The sequence below is a fragment of the Erythrolamprus reginae genome, chromosome 3 (genome assembly GCF_031021105.1).
Source record: "Erythrolamprus reginae isolate rEryReg1 chromosome 3, rEryReg1.hap1, whole genome shotgun sequence".
Taxonomy (NCBI): domain Eukaryota; kingdom Metazoa; phylum Chordata; class Lepidosauria; order Squamata; family Dipsadidae; genus Erythrolamprus; species Erythrolamprus reginae.
This window is the reverse complement of record NC_091952.1, coordinates 256,967,295-256,988,524: the sequence shown is the minus strand read 5'-3', so window position 1 is coordinate 256,988,524 and position 21,230 is coordinate 256,967,295. Positions and strand designations below refer to the sequence as shown.

The 21,230-nt window shown below is 46.5% G+C and overlaps 1 protein-coding gene across 1 annotated transcript in view; it reads left to right on the top strand.

Moving 5' to 3' along the window:
• The window catches only part of LOC139165262 (1-phosphatidylinositol 4,5-bisphosphate phosphodiesterase gamma-1-like), an 82,736-nt gene that overhangs the window by 43,885 nt on the left and 17,621 nt on the right, over positions 1-21,230 (top strand). The window contains exons 8-21 of the mRNA XM_070748398.1: positions 508-542; positions 1,847-1,919; positions 3,235-3,336; positions 3,519-3,637; positions 4,990-5,075; positions 6,007-6,127; positions 7,770-7,938; positions 10,279-10,398; positions 11,630-11,740; positions 14,391-14,578; positions 17,076-17,276; positions 18,524-18,643; positions 18,815-18,998; positions 20,105-20,182. Of these exons, the coding sequence (XP_070604499.1) occupies positions 508-542; positions 1,847-1,919; positions 3,235-3,336; positions 3,519-3,637; positions 4,990-5,075; positions 6,007-6,127; positions 7,770-7,938; positions 10,279-10,398; positions 11,630-11,740; positions 14,391-14,578; positions 17,076-17,276; positions 18,524-18,643; positions 18,815-18,998; positions 20,105-20,182 (1,707 nt within the window). The remainder of the gene's footprint in view (positions 1-507; positions 543-1,846; positions 1,920-3,234; positions 3,337-3,518; positions 3,638-4,989; positions 5,076-6,006; positions 6,128-7,769; positions 7,939-10,278; positions 10,399-11,629; positions 11,741-14,390; positions 14,579-17,075; positions 17,277-18,523; positions 18,644-18,814; positions 18,999-20,104; positions 20,183-21,230) is intronic.

Sequence of the window (21,230 nt, the reverse complement as noted above, 5' to 3'; positions counted from 1 at the left end):
ATTAAGCGAATCGTTTGGTCACTAAGCAAACCAGCTTCCCCTTTGACTTGGCTTGTTGTAAGTGTGAAAACCCATCGTAAGCCACTTTTTTCCAGGGCCGTTGTAATTTCAAACCGTCACTAAATGAATAGTTGTAAGCTGAGAACTAACCCTAACAGTTTGACACCACAGAAGGGAATTCCCAGGGAACAGCCATGCCGCTTAAAAATACCTTTTCTTAAAACTGGTCCCTGCCTTGCGAGCATAATTCCCTCTAAGCTGAGCAGTGAGCAATGGCTCACTTAAAAATCATCATCAACTCAGAGTTTTTCAAACCTGCCCAGAAACCGAGAGGGAAAGAGTGAGAGGGAAAAAGTGCCGCCCAGGCCCGAAGGGACTGCCACTCAGACACTATACTTTTCCGCCCCCCCCCCCAAAAAATTAGAGGGAACACTGCTTGCGAGCGATTAAAACTGGGGGGCTCTAAACAAACATTGCTCATCTCTGTGTTGCCTCTTTGTTTTTCAGATCATCGAACAACTGGAATTCTCCTTCCCTTTACGGTAAGTAGGAAGCCTGCCTCGGTTTCCCTGTCTCCTCATGGGCCTAGCCCCGTAATGGCGAACCAATGGCAGGTGTGGCTCAAGTGCGGCACGTTGAGCAAGATCATCCAAGGGCATGGGGTGAGGTATCATCAGTACGCTGATGATACCCAGCTGTACATCTCCACCCTATGTCCAGTCAACGAAGCAGTGGAAGTGATGTGCTGGTGCCTGGAGGCTGTTGGGGTCTGGATGGGTGTCAACAGACTCAAACTCAACCAGACAAGACGGAGTGGCTGTGGGTCTTGCCTCCCAAGGACAACTCCATCTGTCCATCCATTACCCTGGGGGGAGAACTATTGACCCCCCCTCAGAGAAGGTCCACAACTAGGGCATGCTCCTCGATCCACAGCTTACATTAGAGAACCATCTTTCAGCTGTGGCGAGGGGGGCGTTTGCCCAGGTTCGCCTGGTGCACCAATTGTGGCCCTACTTGGACCGGGAAACCCCTTGCAGCTCTTCCGTGGAATCCAGATTTGTGAAGCTCCCTCCGAACAGTTTTTGTGGAAACTGGGTTCTGTACGTGTCTATTGAGCTCTGCAGTGATTTTAGGAGCTGTGGTCTTGCGATCCACTCTAACCATTTGCTTTAGAGTCCGAACGGCCTTTCTCAGACAACTTCAAACTTTCGACCAGACCTGTGCTTGGCTGAGGACATTTTCCTGCCTCTTTCAAAAGCAGTCATGACTTTTGAGACACGACCTCTTGAAACGCCAAACATTTGGGCATTTTCTGTGACACGAGTGCCTGACATTCGAGCACCAACAATTTGGCCTCTTTGAAAGTCTGAGAGGTCTGCCATTTCTAGAAGGTTATAACCCATTTCCTTAAATTTCTGTTAAAAAAAAAGAGGTAGTTTAAAAAAACATATCAAATAACAGATTTTTTTAAAAAAACATTAAAATATGTCAAGTTTTGATTGATTTGAACATGTTCAAACATTATGATGCCAAAAAGTCAGCTGTTTCCATTTCTTTGTCCACCCCCTGTAACTGCACACTCCTTAACACTGATGATGTTATACAGTTTGGTAGTGAAACATCTACGAAATAACAACTCAGAGAGTGCCAAGAACCCCACAGTCCTTCCCCCCCTCCTTCTCTTGTAACACTGATGAAATTACCTAGTTTGGTAAGGAAACGTGCGAGGAAACAATTGAGCTAAGAGGCCACGGCGGGCCCCACCCTTGAGAAAGTGCTGTGGCCGTGGCCTTGGGTAGGTGGCACGGCTACTCAAACGCTTTCTTCTCCCCTGCTTCCTTTTCAGGAACATGGATCGGCTGGAACTCTGCCGAATCACCTTATATGACTTCCAGAAATTCTTACAATACGACCAAAAGGTATTTTTCTGAAGGAAATAGGTTTGCTTTTGTGAAAACCAGCAGAGATAATGAACTAACTCCCCCCCCCCCAATGTTAATGAAATAGCTAATGTTTTCCCTGTTGTGTACTTTTATGATGTTTTGTTCAGTTCTGTGTTCAGTTCTGGAGACCTCAACTACAACAACAACAACAACAACAACAACAATAATAATAATAATAATAAATTAGATTTGTATGCCGCCCCTCTCTGCAGACTCGGGGTGGCTCACAACAATAATAATAACAATATGACAATGTAACAAATCTAATATTTAAAAAAAATATCTAAAAAACCCATAATTTAAAACCATACAACATAGGCATATCATACATAAATCTATATAAGCCTGGGGGAGGTATTGATAAAATTGAACGGGTCCAAAAACAGGCTACAAAAATGGTGGAAGGTCTGAAGCATCAAACGTATCAGGAAAGACTTGATGAACTCAATCTGTAGAGTCTGGAGGGCAGAAGGGAAAGTGGGGGCATGATCGAAACATTTAAATATGTTAAAGGGTTAAATAAGGTCCAGGAAGGAAGTGTTTTTAATTAGGAAGTGAACACAAGAATAAGGGGGTACAATCTGAGGTTAGTTAGGTGAAAGATCAGAAGCAATGTGAAAAAATATTATTTGACCAAAAGAGTGGTAGATGCTTGGAACAAACTTCCAGCAGACTTGGTTGGTAAATCCACAGTCACTGATTTTAAACATGCCTGGGATAAACATAGATCCATCCTAAGATAAAATACAGGAAATAGTATAAGGGCAGACTAGATGGACCATGAGGTCTTTTTCTGCCGCCAATCTTCTGGCTTTCAATGTTTTTGTTAGATGCCCAATGAGATGGGTGGTAATTAAATTCAACATATACATAAATACAGTAAATACTGTATTTTTTAGACCATAAGACATTAGCATTCCACACTGAGCTTATAATCAGTGTTGGAATCCTAAACCGAAAAACAGAGTATAGAAGGAAGGAAGGAAGGAAGGAAGGAAGGAAGGAAGGAAGGAAGGAAAGAAAGAAAGAAAGAAAGAAAGAAAGAAAGGAAGGAAGGCTGGGAAATCCCATTTCACCACCATCAATTTCTCTCCTAGCCGCTATTTAAATTTTCTCTATTGTGTTCTCTTTCTAACCTGGTCTTTCACGTCTTCCCCTGGCGCACTGCTTTTGATAAACTTTATGCATATCGAACTGATTTCCTTCGACCTGTCCTTCCTATGCCCTCTCTCAATTCAAACCCAGCTCTCACCTCCCTGGTAACTCTTCCCTCTCTCCCTTTCCCCTGCAGGAAGCCTGGGCGAGTGACATTGGCAAGGTGCGCAGGTTGATGTGCAGCTACCTGCAGGATCGTTTTGTGGACGTGATGGAGCCCGTCTTCCAGTTGGAGGAAGTGAGTGTCCGGGGGCAGAGGGGAGGTGGCGGATCTGGTTAAGTCCACATGTCATAGAAGAGCCAACTTTGCCTACCCCTGTGCTAGAGCAGGGGGTTAGACTAGATGACCTCCGAAGTCCCTTCCAACTTGGTTATTCTGTAAAAATATATATATATATTTGCTTTCCCCTCTTTGCGTAGTTCCTGATGTTCTTGTTCTCCAAAGAAAACTCGCTGATGGATTCCAAGGGTGAGCAAGTGGTCCCTGAAGAGATGAATTCCCCCTTGTCGCAGTACTGGATCTCGTCTTCTCATAACACGTAAGGGTCCCTCGGATTCTTGGGTCAACTCTGGATGGATTGAGCACGGGAAGGAGGCAACTGAGGTCAGGCTGGATCGGACCATCCGCTGCATCCCACCAGGCCTCTGTTGGCTATGACGCCAAGTATTAGTAAAAAAAGGAGCCAGAGTCGAGATCTACAAACTTGGCAACTTTATGGCTTGTGAACTTCCACTCCCAGAATTCCTCAGCCAGCCTGAGGAACTCTGGGAGTTGAAGTTTGTTAGGACTCTGTCCATAACGATTGGGTTGGCTCCTCTGAAGAGTGTTCGGGGACTGCATGAGAACGTAAGAACCTAAGAAGAGCTATGATGAATCATGCCAGAGACCTTCGAGTCCAGTATTCTGTGTCACACACTGGCCCACCAATTGTCCATGGGGATCTTGAGCAGAAAGAGAAGGCAAGACCCTCCCTTTCCCTTGACCCCCAACAAATGGGACCCAAGGGAGCCCTGCCTGCCTCAACCAACATAGAGGCGGCACTTGGACAAATGTTTCAATAACCACCTATGATACACTTGGCATCCATGAATCTGTCCAATCCTGCCTAATCTCTAATATGTTTTTAATTTATTTTCCACAAGTAACATCATTGTATGCCGCCCCGAGTCTTCGGAGAGGGGCGGCATACAAGTCCAACTAATAAATAAATAAATAAATAAATAAATAAATAAATAAATAAATAAATAAATAAATAAATCATCTGTTAATTATATTGTTTTTTTATGGTTTCTGGGTTTTTTTTAGATTTTTAATTAGTTAAATGGATTAAGATATTTTGTGTTGTATATTTTATATGTTGTGAGCTGCCCTGAGTTCTCGGAGAGGGACGGCATAGAAATCCCATAAGTAAATAAATAAATATTTAAATCAATTGTTTATTGCTTACTGCTTAATTGAAGCGAAAACCCACTTCTCCCTGAAAAAACAAAAAATAAGAAAAACAACCCCCAACCTCAGAAGAACATCAGGAGCCTCTCCTGTAAATTCATCTAAGAAAGAAAGAAAGAAGGAAAGAAAGAAAGAAAGAAAGAGAGACAGAAATAAATAAATAAAATAAATTTATTTATTATTTATTTTTATTAATTGGATTTATATGCTGCTCCTCTCCGAAAACTCAGGGCCACTTACAACATATAAAAAGAAACAGTATATAATATAAATGTCTAAAAAAATCCAATTAATTAACTAATTATTCTAAAAAAAAAACTCTGGAGAAATTGTGGACTTGGAGCTCACGTCCCATGCATCCCCAAATTCACCCCACAGCCTTTCACAACCACACATGGCCTTTGTAGCAACTTCCACGCCATTTGCTTCTCTTCTTTGCAGGTATCTCACGGGGGACCAGTTCTCCAGTGAGTCCTCCCTCGAAGCCTATGCCCGCTGCCTTCGGATGGGCTGCCGATGCATTGAACGTAAGCTGAGTTTTAAAATTAATTACATTTCTTAGTACTTAATAAACATTATCTTGTCTGGGTATTTAGCAACAGCAATAGCATTAGGGCATCTAGTTTATATGGCGAGATCTCTAGATTGCAGTCTTTAGTTTGTAGCTTGCAGGCAGAAGTGGAAAGATTGTCCCAGCCACGTGCTGTAATGCAGCCATGTGTCCAGCCTCCACTTCCACAGCGCCCCCCGAGGAGGAGGGCTGTGTGGACAACTGTCGGTTCAGGAAGATTACGTGCAGTCGAGCAAAGACATAGCAATTTTGGTCTCTCTGTATCGAATGCCTATAATGTTCTTGCGGATTTAAATAGTAAGGATGTTGTAGATATTAGCAAGGCCCCTCAGGCAAAGAATGAGGGGATGTTCAAAGGGGAAGTTGTTGTAAGTGAAGTGCATAGTGTCACTAAACCATCAAGTGCAGTTAGTAGAAATAAAAAGAGGACACATTTTCTTGTGGGTGACTCGACTGTTAGAGGTGTTGATTTGGGACAGAGTAAGGATGTGGTGATGCTGGTGAGGTGTCTCCCAGGGGCCACTGCCAGCAGGGACAGGAGACAGATTACAAACATTGTCAAGGCTGTGAGTAAAGGTAATAACGTTGATGTGGTGCTGCATCTTGGCACAAATGATGGAAGGCTAGAAGTGTGTGCTTCCTCAACTGGGCACCTTCAAGAAGCGTGCAAAGATTGGAATTCCCAGGGAGAGAAATTCACACACACACACACATAGACAACCCTCTCTCACATACACAATGTGAGGACTAGGGGTTTTGGGGAGTATTTGAATCACGACACGGCCAGAAGGTGCCCAGTGGAGGCAGCCTGATTCATGGGATAGGTTGAAAAAAGCTGGAATTCTAATTTTAAGAAAAATTCAAAACTTTGACCTTCTCCGCTTCAGTGGATTGCTGGGATGGCCCTGACGACCTGCCCATCATCTACCACGGCCACACGCTGACCTCCAAGATCAAGTTCCTGGATGTGTTGCACACCATCAAAGAGCACGCCTTCACCACCTCCGAGTAAGCCCCATTGCTGCCTTTATGCGCCCTTGAGTCCTGCTTCCTCATCCTCCTGCCCCTGTCCTCCTCTTCCTCTTCTTCATCTCCTCCCCCTTCTTTTCTTTTTCCTCCTCCTCTTCCTCTTCTTCTTCTTTCCATTTGTCCTCTAACTTTTATTTCTCCTCCTCCCCTTCTCCCCTTCTTTTCTTTCTCTCCATCTCCACCTCCCCTTCTCTTTTTCATCCTTCTTTTCTTCTATTTCTCCTGTAACTCTTATTTCTCCTCCCCCTCCCCTTTTCCCCCTTTCCCTTCTCCTCCTCTTCATCTCCTTCTCCTCTTTTTTCTCCTCCTTCTCTTATTTTTTCCTTCAATTTCTCCTCTTCCCCCCTTCTTTTCCTTTTCCTCTTCTCCATCTCCTCCTTCTCCTTTTCACCCTCTTTTTTCCTTTTATTTCTCCTCTAACTCCTATTTCTCCTCCATCTCTCCTTCTTCTCTTTTTCATCTCCACCTTCTCTTCTTTTTTTCTTTCTATTTCTCCTCTAACTCCTATTTTTCCTCCTCCTCCCCTTTTTTTCCTTACCTGATAAAGCTAAATCCTTTGCCATATTACAAATGCCTCCAGGAATATCCAGGATTGGTTTACGATGTGACGGACATGTGGGGGAGGGGCTTGGTTTTACAATTTGGGTGGGGAGAACCTGGGAGATTTCAGATCCGGGTTTTCCCGGATGTGCCAATGCAACATCTCTAATAAACTGGAACTTTATAGCCACCCTGAGTCCCATTGGGATTGGGAGGCATAGAGGCCGAATCAACTAAATAAATAAACTTGGAGGAAACTCAGGCCTCAGTCTTCTTTCGTTCGTCCCTTTTCAGCTGTGGCGAGGGGGGCGTTTGCCCAGGTTCTCCTGGTGCACCAGTTGCGGCCCTATTTGGACCGGGAGTCATTGCTCACAGTCACTCATGCCCTCATCACCTCGAGGTTCGACTACTGTAATGCTCTCTACATGGGGCTACCTTTGAAGAGTGTTCGGAAACTTTAGATCATGCAGAATGCAGCTGCGAGAGCAACTATGGGCTTCCCTAAATATGCCCATGTCACACCAACACTCCGCAGTCTGCATTGGTTGCCGATCAGTTTCCGGTCACAATTCAAAGTGTTGGTTATGACCTATAAAGCCCTTCATGGCATCGGACCAGAATATCTCCGGGACCGCCTTCTGCCGCACGAATCCCAGCGACCAGTCAGGTCCCACAGAGTGGGTCTTCTCCGGGTCCCGTCGACAAAACAATGTCGTCTGGTGGGACCCAGGGGAAGAGCCTTCTCTGTGGCAGCCCCAGCCCTCTGGAACCAGCTCCCCCCGGAGATTAGGATTGCCCCCACCCTCCTTGCCTTTCGTAAACTTCTTAAAACCCACCTCTGCCATCAGGCATGGGGGAACTGAGATATCTTCCCCAGGCCTATACAGTTTATGCATGGTACGTTGTGTGCATGTTTTTTAAATTATGGGTTTTTAACTTTGTAGTATTAGATTTGTATTGTACATTGTTTTCTATTGCTGCTGTGAGCTGCCCCGAGTCTGCGGAGAGGGGCGGCATACAAATTTAATAAATAATAATAATAATAATAATAATAATAATAATAATAATAATTTTCCCACAGGTATCCGGTCATCCTTTCCATCGAGGACCACTGCAGCATCGTCCAGCAGAGGAACATGGCGTCCCACTTCAAGAAGGTCTTCGGCGACATGCTGCTGACCAAACCAGTGGACGTCAATGCCGACCAACTTCCTTCTCCTGCCCAGCTGAAGAAGAAAATCCTCATCAAGGTAGCCCTTGGTACTATTATAGGCATTGTAAATTAGCTAATGCAAGCAATATAATCATTAGAAACTATTAATAAAAATAATAAAATATTAAGACTGTTAGTTATAGATTGATTTTAATTATTATTGGGGGTTTTAGAATAACTAATTTTAATTTAATTGGATTAAGATGCTCATATTGTTTTTTATATATTGTAAGCTACCCCGGGTCCTCAGAGACGGGTGGTATTTAAATCCAATCAATCAATCAATCAATCAATCAATCAATCAATCAATACAATAAATCAAATACAATAAATCAAATAAATACAATAAATCAAATAAATAAATACATAAATATTCATATGAAACAAGAGGAAGAAAAATAAGATGAATGGAATGTATTAACAGGATATAAATTGACATAATTGATTAAGCTTAAAATTGGAAAATACCTCTAGGTTATTGGAAGAAAGATTGATAACAACTAAAGTAATTGCTGTAAGGTGTACTAATATGTGTAATTTGAATGATTATTAATTGTATTAGGATGAAATTCATTGGAACAGCATGAAAGTAAGAATTAGTGAAGAAATATTATACTACGAAGAGGAAGATAAGTTATGATGAAATGAATGGAACGAAAATGAATGGTTAATTTGGGAATCTAGTCCCTCTTAGATAGGTTATTAAACAGAAACTACACGTAGACTTATAAATTAAGTATTAAATGTTAAATACTGTATAAGCAAATGTGGATTTACTACTGGATAAGGGTTTTTAGTTACTAAGAAATAAGGATCCAAAGACGGGCTACAAGAATGGTGGAAGGTCTTAAGCATAAAACGTATCAGGAAAGACTTCATGGACTCAATCTGTAGAGTCTGGAGGACAGAAGGAAAAGGGGTGATGTGATCGAAACATTTAAATATGTCAAAGGGTTAAATAAGGTCCAGGAGGGAAGTGTTTTTAATAGGAAAGTGAACACAAGAACAAGGGGACACAATCTGAAGTTAGTTGGGGGAAAGATCAAAAGCAACGTGAGAAAATATTATTTGACTGAAAGAGTAGTAGATCCTTGGAACAAACTTCCAGCAGACGTGGTTGGTAAATCCACAGGAACTGAATTGAAACATGCCTGGTATAAACATAGATCCATCCTAAGATAAAAGACAGGAAATAGTATAAGGGCAGAATAGATGGACCATGAGGTCTTTTTCTGCCGTCAGTTTTCTATGTTTCTATGATGAGAAGGAGATACTACGGCTGAAGTAGTGTAGGATTTCCTGCCTAAGCAGAGGGTTGAACTAGGTTCCTTCCAACTCTTCCATTGTTGTTATTATTGTTGTTGTTGTTATTATTATTATTTTGTTGCTCTTCTTCCTTTCAAGCCCTATGTACAATTTTTCCTTCACAGCATAAAATTATTTTCTTTGATCGTTCTGCAATTCTGTAGTAAGCTTCCTCATTTCCGCACAGTCCAACATTTTCTTAATTACCATGATCTCTGTAGAGTGGATTTTTATCCTTCCACGTTTGTGCAAGTGCTAATCTGGCAGCCGTTAATATCTTTATTAATAATAATGATGATGATGATGATGATGATGATGATGATGATAATAATAATAATTTATTGGATTTGTATGCCGCCCCTCTCCGTAGACTCGGGGCGGCTAACAACAATGATAAAAACAGCATGTGACAATCCAATAATAAAACAACTAAAAACCCTTATTATAAAACCAAACATACACATAAGCATACCATGCATAACTTGTAATGGCCTAGGGGGAAGGAATATCTCAAATCCCCCATCCCTGGCGGTATAAATGAGTCTTGAGTAGTTTACGAAAGACAGGGAGGGTGGGGGCAATTCTAATCTCCGGGGGAGTTGGTTCCAGATAGTAATAGTAACTCTGTGGCGGCCCCGACCCTCTGGAACCAGCTCCCCCCAGATATCAGAGTTGCCCCCACCCTCCTTGCCTTTCGCAAGCTCCTTAAAACCCACCTCTGTCGTCCAGCATGGGGGAACTGAAATTTCCCTTCCCCCTAGGCTTATAGAATTTATACATGGTATGCTTGTATGTATGAGTGGTTCTTTAAATTGGGGTTTTTAAGATTATTTTTAATATTAGATTTGTTTACATTGTCTTTTTATATTGTTGTTAGCCGCCCCGAGTCTACGGAGAGGGGCGGCATACAAATCTAATTAATAATAATAATAATAATAATAATAATAATTATTATTATTATTATTATTATTATTATTCATTTTTTTGTATGTTGCCTTCTCACAATCCCCAATAGGTAAGTTTCTGGCTTTAATTCTAATTCATATTCTATCATTTCCTCTTCCAACTTCAGCACAAGAAGCTGGTGGAAGGCAACCTGTACGAAGAAGTCTCCATGGCCAGCTACTCGGAAAACGACATCAGCAACTCCATCAAGAATGGCATCCTCTACCTGGAAGATCCCGTTGACCACGTGAGCTCCTGGGGGTGGGGGTAGGGGGGCATGATCGGAACATTTAAATATGTTAAAGGGTTAAATAAGGTCCAGGAGGGAAGTGTTTTTAATAGGAAAGTGAACACAAGAACAAGGGGACACAATCTGAAGTTAGTTGGGTGAAAGATCAAAAGCAACGTGAAGAAATATTATTTCACTGAAAGAGTAGTAGATGCCTGGAACAAACTTCCAGCAGACGTTGGTAAATACACAGTAACTGAATTCAAACATGCCTGGGATAAACATAGATCCATCCTAAGATAAAATACAGAAAATAGTATAAGGGCAGACGAGATGGACCATGAGGTCTTTTTCTGCCATCAGTCTTCTATGTTTCTATGTTTCCATATCCCATTGGTGTTTGGGAAGCAGAGAAATCGAATTCAATAAATTAAATAAGTATCAAACTTCCTCCGTCAGCCATTCTCTAGATCGGCGTTTCTCAACCTTGGTCCACCTGAAGATGGGTGGACTTCAACTCGCAGAATTCCAAGGTTGAGAAACACTGATCTGCAGTACGTGTATGGTGGAACTTTGGCAGCCAGAAGTCATCAAGTTCCCAACTTCTAACTTCTACTCTTAACGGAAAAGCTAGGATTCTGCTTGTGGGGGATGGATTTGTACCTGACCTGTCCTTGATCTTACACCCAAAAAGACTTTTATCCCCTCTGCTGTTTTCTCTTCGGATGTCCAAGTGCCGCCTCTATGTTGGTTGAGCCAGGCAGGATTCCCTTGGGTCCCATTTGTTGGGGGTCAAGGGAAAGGGAGGGTTTTGCCTTCTCTTTCTGCTCAAGATCCCCATGGACAATTGGGGGGCCACTGTGCGACACAGAATGCTGGACTCAATGGGCTTTGGCCCCATTCAGCAGGGCTCTTCTTAGGTCCTTCCTTCCTTCCTTCCTTCCTTCCTTCCTTCCTTCCTTTTCGTCCCTTCTGTGTCTCCCTTATTGAAATGGATATCCAAGTGCCGCCTCTATGTTGGTTGAAGCAGGCAGGGTTCCCTTGGGTACCACTTGTTGGGGGTCCAGGGAAAGGAGGGGGCGTCTTGCCTTCTCTTTCTGCTCAAGATTCCCATGGACAATTGGTGGGCCACTGGGGGACACAGAAGGCTGGACTCGGTGGATCTTTGGCCCCATTCAGCAGGGTTCTTCTTAGGGTCTGGGGTTCTCTTTCTTTGACAACATCCCCCTCCCACCTTTCTCGGTTACAGACCTGGAGTCCTCACTATTTCGTCCTGACAAGCAACAAGATCTACTACTCGGAGGAGACCTCCCACTACCAGTCCCATGGGGAAGAGGAGGAGGAGGCGGAACAGAAGGAGGTAATGATGTTTGTCCATCATGTTTGGGGAGGACCTTGACATCTAACGGGTTTGGGACTGAATGTGTTTGCAGGTGGCTAGCAAGGCCTCTACGGCAGTGTTTCCCAACCCTGGCAACTTGAAGATATTTGGACTTCAACTCCCAGAATTCCCCAGCCAGCGAACGCTGGCTGGGGAATTCTTGGAGTTGAAGTCCAGATATCTTCAAGTTCCTAGTTTGGGAAACACTGCTCTACGGACACACAATGTTTTGCCACATGTTGAGCAGACATGTGTTGGCACCATTATCGCAGCACTTGTAGCCCTGGCTTTGTGGAGTGCTCACTTCTCTTTTATACGCAAAGTATTCATTTCTGCCAATTCCATTATTTTATTTTTAATGTGTACACTGGTGGATGGGGTGTCTTCCTTCCAATTTTGGGCGTAACAAATTCTTGCAGCTGTATTCAGATGTATAATGATAATTTATTTATTTATTTGTTTTATTTATTGGATTTGTATGCCGCCCCTCTCCGTAGACTTGGGGCGGCTAACAACAGTAATACAAAACAGCATGTAAATCCAATACTAAAACAATGAAAAAACCCTTATTGTAAAACAAAACATACATACAAACAAACATACCATGTATAAATTGTAAAGGCCTAGGGGGAAAGAATATCTCAGTTCCCCCATGCCTGATGGTAGAGGTGGGTTTTAAGGAGCTTACGAAAGGCAAGGAGGGTGGGGGCAATTCTAATATCCGGGGGGAGTTGGTTCCAGAGGGCCGGGGCCGCCACAGAGAAGGCTTTTCCCCTGGGCCCCGCCAAACGACATTGTTTAGTTCAGAGGTCCCCAACCTTTTTAGCACCAGGGACCGGCTTTAAGTTAGACGAGTTTTCTACGGCCCGGTGGGGGGGGGCTTTGGTCATATGGGGGTGGGGTTATGGAGGGGTGGAGCTTAGTGACGCAGCCCTCCACACTTCTCCACAGGGCGGGGAGAATGAGGAGGCTCCTTTGGGGGCTGGGGGCTGCCTGGCTTTGTGATTTTGACTGGGGGGGGACTTAGGAAGGTCCTACTTCTCCCCCCCCCAGCCAAAAACTCAAAGCCTATCTGCTCCAGAAACTTGGCGATCGCGCCCCACCGCCGCCGCCTCCTCCGTTTCCCCCAACGGCAAGCAATCTAAACGCGGGAAGGGCATTCCGGCGCTTCCCTTCAGCCTCAGAAGCCCCCTCGACGCTGGAGGGGTGGTTATGAGGGGAGCGAGCGAGGAGAAGAAGACGTCCCACTCATCGCTCCTGAGGGAACGGGCGAGGGCGTCGGAGACCCAAAGCCCATCCTGCGTGGAGGGAGACGGAGCCAAGCGGGGCCACCCGGAGACCTTTTCCCGTCTTCTTCTCCTCGCTCACTCCCCTCATAACCAGCAGCCCCGCTCGCGGGTGGATGCCCGTTCGTAGCTACCAGCCCGCCAAGCGTCGAGGGGGCTTCTGAGGCTGAAGGGAAGAGCCGGAATGCCCTTCCCGTGTTTAGATTGGGGGAAACGGAGGAGGCGGCGGTTGTTTTCTCCTCGCTCCAGAAACTAGGCGATCGCGCCCCACCGCCGCCGCCTCCTCCTCCGTTTCCCCCAACGGCAAGCAATCTAAACGCGGGAAGGGCATTCCGGCTCTTCCCTTCAGCCTCAGAAGCCCCCTCGACGCTTGGCGGGCTGGCGTAGCTACGAACGGGCATCCCCCCGCGAGCGGGGCTGCTGGTTATGAGGGGAGCGAGCGAGGAGAAGAAGACGGGAAAAGGTCTCCGGGTGGCCCCGCTTGGCTCCGTCTCCCTCCACGCAGGATGGGCTTTGGGTCTCCGACGCCGCGGACCGGCTGGAAAACCCCAACGGCCCGGTCCCGGTCCGCGGACCGGCGGTTGGGGACCTCTGGTTTAGTTGACTGGACCCAGAGAAGACCCACTCTGTGCGACCTAACTGTTCACTTTGGATTCGTGCAGCAGAAGGCGGTCCCTGAGATAATCTAGTCCGGTGCCATGAAGGACTTTATAGGTCATAACCAACACTTTGAATTGTGACCGGAAACTGATCGGCAACCAATGCAGACTGCGGAGTGTTGGTGTAACATGGGCATACTTAGAGAAGCCCATAATTGCTCTCGCAGCTGCATTCTGCACGATCTGAAGTTTCCGAACACTTTTCAAAGGTAGCCCCATGTAGAGAGCGTTACAGTAGTCGAGCCTCGAGGTGATGAGGGCGTGAGTGACTGTGAGCAATGACTCCCGATCCAGATAGGGCCGCAACTGGTGCACCAGGCGAACCTGGGCAAACGCCCCCCTCGCCACAGCTGAAAGATGGTTGTCTAATGTGAGCTGTGGATCGAGGAGGACGCCCAAGTTGCGGACCCTTTCTGAGGGGGTCAATGATTCTCCCCCCAGGGTAATGGACAGACAGATGGAGTTGTCCTTGGGAGGCAAAACCCACAGCCACTCCGTCTTATCAGGGTTGAGTTTGAGTCTGTTGACACCCATCCAGGCCCCAACAGCCTCCAGGCACCGGCACATCACTTCCACTTATTATCTTTGTTTATTATTACTCTCTCTCTCTTGTGCTTCCTTCCCATTTTAATCCCCGTCCCTCCTCCCTCTCTTGGTCCTGTCTTGTCTCGGGGGGTTCCGTAGGAGTTTAACAACAACGAGCTGCACTTTAGTGAGAAATGGTTCCATGGCAAACTGGGCGGGGGCCGCGACGGGCGCCAGATTGCCGAGCGGCTGCTGCACGAATACTGCACCGAGACCGGAGGCAAAGACGGCACTTTCCTTGTCCGCGAGAGCGAGACATTTGTGGGCGATTACACCCTCTCTTTCTGGTAAGCCACTCCCCCGCCTCATGACACCCCCCAAAATCTTTCACCGTTGAGATTGGGCTTGCTAAACATTTGAATTGAACCAAGTCACGTTGTTAATGCTGTGTGCATAACTAGTTGGATGTTACAATATATAAAGCAAACCAGCTCAATGAAGATGTCAACCCAGTGCGCAGCAGCAGTAAAAAAAGCAAATTCCATGCTTGGCCTGATTAGGAAAGGAATCGAAAATAGGTCGGTAAGTGTTGTATTGCCCCTGTACAAATCGATGGTGAGACCACACTTGGAGTCCTGTGTACAGTTCTGGTCACCGCACCTCAAGGAGGATATAATGGACCTGGAAAAGGTGCAAAAAAGAGCAACAAGAACAATCAAGGAAATGGAGCCCCTCCCTTATGAAACCAGGTTGCAAAACCTTGGTCTCTTCAGCCTTGAAAGACGGCATTTAAGGGGTGACTTGATCGAAGTTTATAAAATCACGCCGGGGATAGAAAAGGCGGATAGAGAAAAATTCTTTTCTCTATCACACAATACTAGGACGTGGGGCCCCTCCCGAAAGCTCACAGGTAAGAAAGTGAGGCCAAATAAAGGAAGATATTTCTTCCCCCAGAGGGTCCTTGGTTGATGGGATTCCCTTCCAGAAGAGGTCGTGACAGCTGTCAGCCTGGAGAGCTTCAAGGCAGGATTAGACAGATTCATGGATGCCAAGTGTATTGGTGGTTATTGAAACATATGTCCAAGTGCCGCCTCTATGTTGGTTGAGGCAGGCAGGGCTCCCTTGGGTCCCATTTGTTGGGGGTCAAAGGGAAAGGGAGGGTTTTGCCTTCTCTCTGTTCTCAAGATCCCCAAGGACAATTGGGGGCCCACTGTAGGACACGGTATGCTGGACTCAATGGGCTTTGGCCCCATTCAGCAGGGCTCTTAGGTTCTTATGTTCAGCAATGTATGTTTAAAAGGTTTAGTTCATTGTTGCTTTAAGAGCTGGTGATGCAATAGTAAGCCACAATAACAATTTATTAGATTTGTATGCCACCCCTCTCTGCAGACTCCAATTAATAAATAAATAATAGATAGGCATGTATTGTCATTTTCCTATATGGTCCTCGGCTTACGACCAGAATGGAATGCAGCATTTACGTGGCTCGGAGGAAAATTTCTAGATAAGAACCGGGTGTCCAAGATTTTTTTGTCTCTTCTCAAGAACCCGAGCCTCCGAAGCTATAACCGGAAAAGGCAGGGAGAAGCCTCTGTGGGGCCTCTCTAGGAATCTCCTGGGAGGAAACAGGGCTGGAAAAGGCAGGGAGAAGCCTCCGTGGGGCCTCTCTAGGAATCTCCTGGGAGGAAACAGGGCTGGAAAAGGCAGGGAGAAGCCTCCGTGGGGCCTCTCTAGGAATCTCCTGGGAGGAAACAGGGCTGGAAAAGGCAGGGAGAAGCCTCCGTGGGGCCTCTCTAGGAATCTCCTGGGAGGAAACAGGGCTGGAAAAGGCAGGGAGAAGCCTCCGTGGGGCCTCTCTAGGAATCTCCTGGGAGGAAACAGGGCTGGAAAAGGCAGGGAGAAGCCTCCGTGGGGCCTCTCTAGGAATCTCCTGGGAGGAAACAGGGCTGGAAAAGGCAGGGAGAAGCCTCCGTGGGGCCTCTCTAGGAATCTCCTGGGAGGAAACAGGGCTGGAAAAGGCAGGGAGAAGCCTCCGTGGGGCCTCTCTAGGAATCTCCTGGGAGGAAACAGGGCTGGAAAAGGCAGGGAGAAGCCTCCGTGGGGCCTCTCTAGGAATCTCCTGGGAGGAAACAGGGCTGGAAAAGGCAGGGAGAAGCCTCCGTGGGGCCTCTCTAGGAATCTCCTGGGAGGAAACAGGGCTGGAAAAGGCAGGGAGAAGCCTCCGTGGGGCCTCTCTAGGAATCTCCTGGGAGGAAACAGGGCTGGAAAAGGCAGGGAGAAGCCTCCGTGGGGCCTCTCTAGGAATCTCCTGGGAGGAAACAGGGCTGGAAAAGGCAGGGAGAAGCCTCCGTGGGGCCTCTCTAGGAATCTCCTGGGAGGAAACAGGGCTGGAAAAGGCAGGGAGAAGCCTCCGTGGGGCCTCTCTAGGAATCTCCTGGGAGGAAACAGGGCTGGAAAAGGCAGGGAGAAGCCTCCGTGGGGCCTCTCTAGGAATCTCCTGGGAGGAAACAGGGCTGGAAAAGGCAGGGAGAAGCCTCCGTGGGGCCTCTCTAGGAATCTCCTGGGAGGAAACAGGGCTGGAAAAGGCAGGGAGAAGCCTCCGTGGGGCCTCTCTAGGAATCTCCTGGGAGGAAACAGGGCTGGAAAAGGCAGGGAGAAGCCTCTGTGGGGCCTCTCTAGGAATCTCCTGGGAGGAAACAGGGCTGGAAAAGGCAGGGAGAAGCCTCTGTGGGGCCTCTCTAGGAATCTCCTGGGAGGAAACAGGGCTGGAAACAGGAAAAAGTGAAAAATTTTGCCCGTTAAACTTCCGACCTTTGATCTCATCTTCTCGGCCGGGTTTTGCAGGCGTTCCGGACGGGTCCAGCACTGCCGCATCCACTCCCGGCAAGAAGCTGGCACCACCAAGTTCTACCTGACGGACAACCTGGTTTTTGACAGCCTCTACAGCCTCATCTGCCATTACCGTGAGGTGCCACTGCGCTGCAACGAGTTCGAGATGCGCCTGACGGACCCCGTGCCGCAGCCCAACGCTCACGAGAACAAGGAGTGAGAATCCAGGCCTCCCCTTCCCTGTTTCCTTTCTTTTCCTTGTTCCTTTCCCTCTTTTTCTCCTTTCCTTTCTCTTTTCTTTCTCTGTCTTTTCTCTCCCTCTTCCTTCCCTCTCTTCTCCTTTCATTTCCTTCCCTTCCCTTTTTCTTTTCCTTTCCATTCCATTCCCCCTCTCTCCCTTTCTTCTTCTTCTTCTTCTTCTTCTTCTTCTTCTTCTTCTTCTTCTTCTTCTTCCTCCTCTTCTTCCTCTTCTTCTTCTCTTTCCCTTCCATTTCCTTTCCTTCTTTTTTTTCATCCTTTCCCTTCGCTCTTTTCCATTCCTTCCCTCCCTCCCTCCCTCCCTTTCTTTCTTTCTTTCTTTCTTGTTCTTCTTGTTCTTGTTCTCCTCCTCCTCCCTTCTTCTTCTCTTCCTCCTCCTTCTCCTCCTCCTCTTCTTCTCTTTCCCTTTCATTTCCTTTCCTTCTTTCTTTTCATCCTTTCCCTTTGCTTTCCATTTCTTGCCTCCCTCTTGTTCTCCTCCTCTTCCTCTTCTTCTCTTTCTTTTCCATTTCCTTTCCTTTCCTCCCTTTCCCTTCCTTTCCAATACTTCTTAATCACCTCCAACCCTGACTGGAACCCAGGCCTCATCCCTTCTTAGCTCTCCAACGCTTCCTCAGCAGCAAAGTTCAGTCCAAGAGTGCTGGAGCTTCTGAGCATGCACAGAGTGCCTCCTAAATTTAAGACCTCCAAATCAAGGCAGGACTGAATAACGTGTCGGTCCCTCTTTAGCATTCCTTGTTGCTTGAGTTGAGAGAGAGCGGCTTTTCTTTAAAAAACAACAACAATTTGTTCTTAATTTACATTTAATTGTTTTTAATAAATTGAGGCAGAGTTTGGATGAGTGGGTGCAGTGGCCTAGAGGCAGAACTATCCCCTTCCAATCAGGAGGCTGTGAGTTCAATCCTAGGCAGAGGCAGATATTTCTCTCTCCGGGCACAATGGAAATATATTTGCCGAATATGACTCCGCATTGGCGACAGGGCAGGGCAGTGGGCCAGTAAATGCCCTACTAGTTGCGTTCAGTTGCCCAGACTCCACAGCGCAACGGATTACGCGGTCTTTAAAGAGAAAGCAGAGCTGGGGTGTTTAGTGGCAACCCTTTCCTGCAAGATCTCTGAGCCCTTCAGCCTTCAGTCTCGACACCTGTGTGTGTGTCTTGTGTGTCTTAATTGGCACCTCTTCTCTCCCCCCTCCACCGCATCCAGGTGGTACCATCCGAATCTGAGCCGTCTGCAAGCCGAACACATGCTGATGCGGGTACCCAGGGACGGCGCATTCCTGGTGCGCAAGCGGAGCGAGGCCGACTCCTACGCCATCTCCTTCCGGTGAGCCTGGCCATGCGCCCCGAAAGCCCCCGGGGCTAGAGATGGTCCTTGACTTATGACAGTTTATTTAGCGACCATCTCAGGGGCTGCTCCCCACTTCCTGCTTCTCCCCTGGACTTACCATAGATTGCCCCCCCCCCAATGGTCTATGTCTCTCCCACCCACCCCCAGGGCCGAAGGGAAGATCAAGCACTGCCGAGTCCAACAGGAAGGGCGGCTTTTCACGCTGGGCAGCTCGGCCGAGTTTGAGAGCCTCCTGGACCTGGTCAGCTACTACGAGAAGCACCCGCTCTACCGCAAGATGAAGCTGCGCTACCCCATCAACGAGGAGACCTTGGAGAGGATGGGCACGGCGGTGAGAAGGGGGGGGGGGTCCCGCTGGGTAGCTCCAACTGGGCCACTCCCAACGCCTGGAATTCCCCAGCCGGCATGGCTTCCCCTTGGCCACCGGCCCAAACTCTTATTTTCACACCAAAAAAGTAGGAGTTACGGTTAGGGAAAAGGCATTGAGAAGAGGGAGGGAGGATGAAGGTGGGAAATAAGGCATGGAGATGATGAAAGGAAAGGAAAGGAAGGAGGAAGAATGGGAGGGAGGAAGAAAGGAAGAAAGGAAGGGAAAAGGCATTGAGAAGGCAGATAAATAGGGAGCAAAGGAAGAAGGAAGGATGAAGGTGGGAAATAAGACACAGAGAAGGGAGGGAGGGAGGGAGGGAGGGAGGGAGGGAGGGAGGAAGGAAGGAAGGAAGGAAGGAAGGAAGGAAGGAAGGAAGGAAGGAAAAATAAGGCATCAAGAAGATGGAGGAATGAGGAGGGAAAGAAGGCCTAGAGAGGATGGGAAGGAAGGAATGAAAAAGGCATTTAGAAGGTGGATGAATACGGAGTGAAGGAGGAAGGAATTAAGAAGGAGGGAAATAAGGCAGGGAGAAGATGAGAAGAAAGGGTGGAAAGGGGGGAAGAAAAAGGAAGGTAGGAAGGAAAGGAAGGATGAAGGTGGGAAATAAGGCATGGAGGAGAAGAAAGGGAAGGGAGGAAGGAAGGAAAAATAAGTCATCGAAAGGTGGGTGAAAGAGGAGGGAAAGAAGGCATAAAGACGATAGGAAGGAAGGAAGGAAAAAGGCATTGAGAAAGTGGATGAAAAGGAAGGAAGGGAAGAAGGATGAAGGTGAGAAGGAAGGCAAGAAGTAAGTAAGTATCTTCATTCTGCTCTATTTTTTTACTTCAGTTAGGGTACAAAAAAGCTCATTTTTCTCTCTCTCCCTGGATGTGTGTGTGGGGGGGTCTTTTTCCATGTTGGGGTCCTTAGAAATGGAGTGGACCAAAGTTCCTCAGCCTCAGCAGCTTTAAGAAGAGTGGACTTCAACTCCCAGAATTCTCCAGCCAGCACTAGCTAGGGAATTCTGGGAGTTGAAGTCCACTCTTCTTAAAGTTGCTCAGTCACAAATCTCTTTCTTCCTTGGGCAGGAGCTGGATTACGGGGCGCTGTACGAGGTGAGGAGCCCCCACTTCTACGTGGAAGCCAACAAGATGCCCGTGGCCAGGGTAAGTGGCAGAGGCTGGGGAGTTAGTTCTGCCCTTTTGCATAGTGCAATTTTAAGAATAGATTTAGCCAATTATAATTGGGTCCCGTCGACTAAACAATGCCGTCTGGCGGGACTCAGGGGAAGAGCCTTCTCTGTGGCGGCCCCGACCCTCTGGAACCAACTCCCCCCAGAGATCAGAGTTGCCCCCACCCTCCTTGCCTTTCATAAGCTCCTTAAAACCCACCTCTGTCGTCAGGCATAGGTTTATAAAATTTATGCTTGGTATGTCTGTATGTATGATTGGTTTCTCAAATTAGGGTTTCTTAATTTAACTTAAACTTAAACATTAGATTTGTTTATATTGTCTTATTGTTGTTAGCCGCCCCGAGTCTACGGAGAGGGGCGGCATACAAATCTAATGAATAAATAAATAATAAATAATAAAATATTATAATTATAATCATACTTGGTCAATAAAGAATTCTATTCTGTTCTGTTCTATTCTTCATTCCAATATTTATTCTATTCTATTCCATTCCATTCCATTCCATTTATTTCTTTTCTAATATTCTATTCTATTCTCCATCAAAAAAATATCAAAAATTGCAATGACTATGTAACATAAACTAAGACAGTAATATTAATAGTTTGCCTTTCCATACGGTCCAGAAGAAAAAGAGTGGATATACGTAACCTTAACAAGTGTTCCAGCTTATAGTTTGAAATGAACAAATGAATCATTGTTAAATAGATACACAATAGTAAAAGAATGAATGAATGAAAATAAAGATTCTTAGAAGACAGTACAAAAATAAATACAGTCATACCTCGTCTTACGAACCTAATTGGTTCCAGGGGGAGGTTCGTAAGACGAAAGGTTCGTAAGACGAAACATTGTTTCCCATAGGAAACAATGTAAAGTCAATTAATCCGTGCAACCCCCAAAAAACCCGCAAAAAACCGGCATTCGGCGACTGCTGGGAAGCCGCGCGGCTATTTTAAAAGGTGACAGCCAGGCTGGGGGGCTTCCCAGCAACCTCCCGAACCCGCAAGTTCGGCAAAAGTTC